General features: G+C 33.2%; 1 protein-coding gene and 1 long non-coding RNA gene across 2 annotated transcripts; both read left to right on the top strand.

The window, feature by feature from the left end:
• The first annotated feature begins 414 nt into the window (after nt 1-414).
• On the top strand, nt 415-2,531 carry LOC126701855 (uncharacterized). The gene is made up of 2 exons (XR_007647538.1): nt 415-980; nt 1,250-2,531. It is a non-coding gene; the product is annotated as an uncharacterized LOC126701855 (long non-coding RNA).
• Nucleotides 2,532-4,176: 1,645 nt separating this feature from the next.
• LOC126701854 (probable inactive purple acid phosphatase 16) lies at nt 4,177-7,342 on the top strand (the record flags this gene model as incomplete). Its single annotated transcript, XM_050400277.1, has 3 exons — nt 4,177-4,462; nt 5,057-5,883; nt 6,953-7,342. Coding segments are annotated over 2 exons (570 nt in total), but the record flags the coding sequence as incomplete, so codon positions are not given.
• Nucleotides 7,343-7,344: the final 2 nt, after the last annotated feature.

Here is a 7,344-nt window from a genome sequence, read left to right as displayed (position 1 = left end):
GACTCTGTTTGGCAAATGGATTACGACAAAAAAAAAAAAAAAATGAGAAAAGAAAATATAAATAAAAGTATGCGTAAATATGTAATGAATTTGAAAGACCAATTCGAGACTAAAAAATGGTTACATATGTTAATTTATTTCTTTTATTATAATTAGATTATTAGCATATTATGTTATCTTAAAAATAATTATATAAAATTGTATAAAAAATACAAACACATATATACATATATATATATATGTAGGGTTTGGACCAAAACTTCTTTTTTTAGTAAGTATCAAAACTTAACAACTTAGTAGATTACCCAAAAATGTAAAATGAAAACATGGTTAGAGTAAATAGACATTTGCTTTTTCTTTAGTAAATCTACCAAGTTGCGAGTAATTAGGTTTATAAAGAGTTAGATCACCGTACCAAGAAGCGGTAGTTACACTACAAATATAAACGTTTGTTATATAAAGAGATCCTTGCGTGAGGTGATCAAGAACACGCACTTTTGGCGGCGTGGTTTTCACCAATCAGTGGAAGTCCTTATCAAAAAAACAAAGCAAAGGATGGACTGGTCCAGACCAGACCAGTATAGTAATTCTCTTTTTCTCTTTTTTCAATAAATTTTTTTATAAAAATCACATTTTCGTTATTATTTTTTCACGCGATTCTCACTTTAGGCTCTATATTGGACAAGGACACTAAGAACACCAACACAGACTTAAGATTTCAAAATGGAAAACCAAAAATCACATACTCAGAAACAAAAACACAAACCCAGCAACTGATTTTTCTTGTCAACCAAACACAAAAACAACAAACCTTGAATAGGGCTTAATGGTTTAAAGGTTCTTCTCATTCTGTAATCGTCAGAGAGAGAAAAGTGACCCAGAAAGAAGATCGTAGAGAGAGAGAGAGAGAGAGAGACGCACATATTTTCTCAAGCACTTTGAAATGGCTTCAAGACCCATTGTTCCACAACAACCCAGAGGTATTCCTTTGCTCTCTCTCTTTTTCTTGAATATTAGTAATGATTTTTCTTATGTGAATATGAGACTCTTTTTGGGTTTTCGATTAAAGGTTTGTCTTTTGATTAGCATGTTTCATTTTTGCTTGATACCCATTTGTTAATCCGAACTCTTATGGGGAAAATAGTACGGATTTGATTATTCTCGGTGGGTTTCTTTCTATCTAAAATTATTTTCTTTCAGGTTGAAAGTTATGTTCTTTCTTATTGAAATTTCCTTTCAATTTTTATAGGAGAGGCAGGAGTTGGAGGGGCTAAGCAACAACTGAAGAAGAATGTTGCAGCCGAAGCAAGAAACCGCAGAGCACTTGGAGATATTGGGAATTTGGCAACGGTTAGAGGAATTTCTGGCACGCAGAGACGATAAGAACACAAAATAGGAACACAAAATCAAATTCCAGAAATCCATTAAACCCCATTCAAGGTTTGTTGTTTTTGTGTTTGGTTGACAAGAAAAATCAGTTGCTGGGTTTGTGTTTGTTGCATTTGTGTTTGGTTTGGTTGATCTGTTGCTGGGTTTGTGTTTGTGTTTCTAGGTTTGTGATTTTTGGTTTTCAATTTTGAGATCTTAAGTCTGGGTTGGTGGTCTTGTTCAAGATAATTTTAAATCTTAATTCATGTAAATCTTGATTTTTATTTCTGTTTTGATTTTTTTTAGTTAGTTAAAATTAATAAATTAATTTTTTAAATTTAGATACTGATGGGATATTTTTTAATACCAAATAACATTTATTATTATTATTATTTTAATGGTCATGTCAGTTTTTGGTGGGTGAACAGTGTACTCTGTTTGTCACATGTGCATTTTTTGTCTTTGTTGTAATGACAGGGACAGAAACGAGACCTTCTTTTTAAGGATAGGGACTAAACAAAATCATAAACTTGTAATACTATTATGCATGTTATTAGTACTCCTCTCGTGGATCCTAAATAAGTATGGGAACTACATAGAGGAAAAATACCATAGTTATTAAAGTTGATGACTTGACATCTAGATTGGTTCAGGTGTTTAAATGAATCGTTTCTTAACAAGACTTGGTAAAACCCAACGGGTTTGTAATGATCTGTGTAACCCGGATGAATTTTTATCATGCAGCCGAGCTTGTGAAAACGTAAAGAATAAATAAATAAAGAAGCCCTTCTATGTTTGTTTACCTACTTTCAAAGCCCCAACCTATCAAAAGACCATTCTACTACTGTGAAATCTTAGTTTTGAATTATAATGGGTAGTTTAATTTAGACATATGCCTTTTTTTTTCTTTTTTTTTTCAATTTATGTTTTGATTTGTCAAAATTATATACATACGGTTTGACTGTTGACCTATTAGTTGAACGTGTGACCCAACTGTAATCTGGCTCATAAACCGGGTAAATATTAGAACCGGGCCTATCAACTATGGAAAATACATATATTTATATTGCATGAGTGAATAATTATTGCTCAAAGACACGGGTCTCCTCTCCCCCTGTGTATGTTAAAAATACTTAGTATTAAAAAAAAAAAAAAAAAAAAAAGACACCAGTTCCCTCCCCATATGTATCATCCAAAGGCTGTAATTTCCCCAAAAGTAAAAAAATTCCAAATTCCTAGCCGTAGGATACATCAGAGACAGAGATACACATACTCGATCCCTCTGGGGACAAATCCGTAATATTCCGCATAACACAACACCATTTCTGTCAAAGAAAATTAACTTAAGCAGCCAAAGTCCAAACAGTCCTATATAGTGTACACTTTCATACATACTTTACCATAATTGTCTTACCTGATATATAGACAGTAAGTAGTGGAGAAAAAAATAGCGGACCTATGTAAAAGTAATAGACAACCAATCACAGCCTACCACATAGACATTTGTCGCGAAACGAGTGTGAAAATACATGATATGAACTAATGGTCTATTTTATTAATACCTCTTTCTATCATGTGCTAGCTCTGTTTGTTGTTGTTGTATTTGTACAATGAAAGAAAGAAAGAAAGTCCCATGTTATTAAAACTTTGGTGAAGTACATGCCCCATGTTATTATTATATATTGTCCTACTATAGAATAAAGAATAATCCCATTATTTTTTTTTCGTTGCAAAATGTTCATATGCTGTGATTTGTGAGATTTAGAGGTAAAGTTATAAAAATCGGCCTTTGTATGTGTGTGTTTTTTCTTTTTTATTATCATTTACAAAAGATATACTGTAATTAGGTTTTTATTTTTTGATGTAAAAGAAAAAAAGTAAAATCAGAAAGCCTTTATTATTATTATTATTATTATTATTGGATTTTTGTATCTAAATCCCAAAAGTGCCTTTTGTTTTTAAATTTTAGACTAAAAAGTAATTTTTTTAGAAAGGGGAAAGGATAATGCTTTTTCAAAAAGCATCTTTTCGTCTATTTTTTTTTTAAATTTATTTTTTCAAAATAATTGCACCCAACGGACCCTAATGAATTTTAGTAAATAAAAATAAAAGACCCTAATGAATGTGTTGTATATAAATTTATCATTTTGAAATTCGATTTTTAGAGCTCAAATAAGAAAGGCTTGGCTTGGATTCAATGCCATACGTGTCAAGATCCTAACGTGTCCGATGTGGACACCAGAACCCAAGCGTTGTTCACAAAAGAAAAGTCAACTCATGGTAACATATTACTTGTTAATGGTTAGTTTGTTAGTACTTAGTACCTGTGGATGCGCATTCTTTATGTAAAGTATTATGTCCAATTTTCTTGAAGGGAGTTTGGGATTAGTAACTTAGCAACTTGTTCCTGTCGATCATTTGTCAAGTGTCTTTCACGGATGACTCGAAATGACAATGATATGGTTATATGGGCCTTACTACTACATGTTTGTTGCCTCTGAATGCTACTTCAAGAAATCTTCATTTGCTGTTTAAATGTTCCATCTTCTGAACTAAAATGCTAGGAATAAGAATCACTTGTTGAAGATGACAAGATTTTTGTTATTTTGCAGCTTAGCGCTAAACAACCATAAATTTGATCTCTAGTTGGATTCTTCTGAATTGTTTGATATTCAGCTGACTTAATAGGCTGCATTTCTGCCCTATGTTTTGGTGTACCCTGACAAATTTCCATGATTTCTGCAATGATTGTTCAATTCAAAAAGTGAAGCGCTCAAAGCTTGATATAGAGCACCTTTGCATAGTTAATATTTTGGTTATTTCTGTTTCTTTTTTGGTTTAAAACTCTACCTAACTGATTGCATAGCAGATTTTCTTATATACCTTGGAGATGTCATTACGGCCAACAATATACCAATTGCAAATGCCAGCTTGTACTGGGATCAGGCAATCTCTCCAACAAAATCCAGAGGTATTCCGTTTGCCAGTGTGTTTGGAAACCACGACGATGCACCATTTGAATGGCCAAAGGAGTGGTTTCCAGCCCCTGAAATTCCTCAACTTATTTGCCCAGCAGTCAACTCAACACATTCAGGTTAGCATGATGTTAGAAATGTGGAATAAATAAGCTGGTGACAACCAGTTATCACTATTCACTAGTGACAGGCAACAGGCCTTGGGTTTCTGAGTGTTTTCCAGAATTATGATTGATCTCTCATTGTTTCAGACAACTGCCTCTTTGAAACTGGCCTATTATAAGCCGGGAAAGATTCTTAGAGAAATTCAACATACCCCTTCTAATATTTAGAATTTTGTAATTTGAAGATAGCATTTATGATAGGATAACACTTCTTCTGTTGTTAGATTAACCAATAATCATAAGTTCATAACAATATACGTTGGAAAGAATGACATTTTGCTCAAATTGTTGACAAAATCAAGGAATTGATTGCATGGAGTAAATCAAGGAATTGGAAAAATCAATTATATTGATATGAAATTCACATTCAAAATATATGTGTGAGAAATTGATTGTTGATCTATTTTCTAATCCTGTAATGTGCTATCAATCAGGTGAATTAAAGCTGTAGCCATTTGGTTTTTGGTGTTGTGGATGTAGGTCTTAGTGACCAAACCATGTTAATCTCTTGCATTCTTTTCTCTTCTTTTTATGTTCCATAACTGGCAGGAGAAGAAGCATGTAGCTTCAGAGGCACACAGCGTATTGAGCTGATGAAACATGAGATTGAGCATAATTTGCGATCTTATTCTAGCAATGGTCCTAAAGCGCTTTGGCCAAGTATATCCAACTATGTTATCCAAGTCTCATCATCAGATGATCCAAATTCACCCGTAGTATACCTGTACTTTTTAGATTCTGGTGGCGGGTCCTATCCACAAGTTATCTCAAATGCTCAAGCAGAATGGTTCCAGAACAAATCTGAAGAGATCAACCCTAACTCAAGGCATTAGAACAAAGAATTACCTCTCTTTTTTTAAACTACTTTTCATGGCACCTTATTAGCATTGACTAGAATTAATAGGTAACAAGGTTTAAATATCTAGAATCTGGTTTGTTGATTTTAATGGTTTGTAAGAGAGAGAAAAAAATGAACAGAAAACTTGGAAACATTGCTCCCAGCATGGTTTGATTAAAAAGAAAGTGAAAAAGACAGAGGGTTTATTCTACTGAGGCAAATAGTTGTAATTGACAATGCTGAGGTTTTGGTTTTCTTTTTTGAAGTACACCAATAAGATATGGTGAATATTCTTCTTTTATTTTTTATTTTTTGGTTAAAAAAATCTGTTTCCTGCATTTTCTTGTCCAATTTAGTGTTACCTGACAGTGTGCCCGAGCTAATATTCTGGCATATCCCAAGTCAAGCATATATCAAAGTTGCTCCACAGTTTGGAATTCACAGGCCCTGTGTAGGCTCAATTAACAAAGAAAATGTTTCTTCTCAAGCAGCTGAATTGGGTATCATGGAACTACTTGTTAAAAGGCCTTCTATCAAGGTAAGTACACACATAAGCATCCATGTACACATAAATATATTCATTTCAAAGATAATCACGCTTACGCTCAACCATATTCATCTGTAAATATATAGATTCACACATGCATAACATAAATTCATGTAAGATGCCTGCTCTCTAGGTAATGACACAAAGGAATTGAATAAGCATATGCATATATATACATAGAAAAGTACATACCTCCATACACATATGAGACATTAGTGCTCCTGGATATAGACTGGGTTTAGACATTAGATTTGAACTTGAAATTTGAATGACCACATTTTCAGCTGGATTGATTGATTACCAATGCCAAGTCAAATAGGGAGGTTGGAATTTCTTGATACACAAGCTGGCCAGGCTTTGCCGGGCTTGAAATTTATGGCTTGGCTTCTATGGCCCAAAACGATCATTTTTTTTTTTGGTTTTTGTTATTGTTCCATTTGATTGACAGGAATTACATAAGAAAAGAATGAAAACTTGAAATCTTTTGTCATGTTGGGATTTGAGTACCTTTAATTTGTCTTTATAACTTCTTTGCAGTCAAGTGGAGCTATGGTATTATTATTATTATTATTATTGTTTTTCATGTTATGTTTCTGTTGGTTATTCACCATGATTAATTACCATGTTGTTCTACTGCTTCCCCTTAAATTCGTTCTTCATGCTTGGATGGTACAATTATCATTTTTCAGTTCTATCACAGATTCACAATCCATTTACAGGAAAATATAAGTTCAAGCACCCATGACATATGAGTCACATACTAGCACCTAAATCATCCAAATGTGGTTTAGGATGGTCAGCTGAGTTTTGCTTAGTGTAATTATATCTCTCTTTTAAATGTGGAAGAAGTTTAACCAAAATGTTACTGTGTTGGCAAGAAGGTTGAATAAGCCCGATCAGTTTTGCCTTTAAGAAAAGCTCTGAATTGGAACCACATATATTTAATAAACATTATGTGTGCTTATGGTTCTTGAAAGTCACAAACTAAATGAATCTGTGGCTTGAGTTTGATGGATATGAATATGATCATGTTGAGTTGTTTTTCTCTTTATTGTGGCAGGCAATATTTGTTGGACATAACCATGGATTGGATTGGTGCTGCCCCTATGAGAAACTCTGGCTCTGTTTTGCTAGGCATACTGGTTATGGTGGCTATGGAGACTGGCCTAGAGGAGCTAGAATTATAGAAATCACTCAGCAGCCTTTCTCCTTTAGAACTTGGATAAGGATGGAGGACAGTATAGTACACAGCAAAGTTGTGCATGAAAGTGCCAATCAATTGAGTTACAAAGCTTTTGACCAAATGATAGTTATTTTGTTATATTATTTTATGTGTTTAATTTTTTTAATTTTTGTTAAGAATATAAAGAAAGAGAATGAGAAGTGAGAATTGTTTGTATATTGACATATATTTTGTGTATATAATATTATACAATAGAGTTTTGTATAAGC

The sequence above is a fragment of the Quercus robur genome, chromosome 10 (assembly GCF_932294415.1).
Source record: "Quercus robur chromosome 10, dhQueRobu3.1, whole genome shotgun sequence".
Classification (NCBI taxonomy): domain Eukaryota; kingdom Viridiplantae; phylum Streptophyta; class Magnoliopsida; order Fagales; family Fagaceae; genus Quercus; species Quercus robur.
The sequence above is the reverse complement of the archived record's forward strand: the minus strand, read 5'-3'. Positions and strand labels throughout refer to the sequence as shown.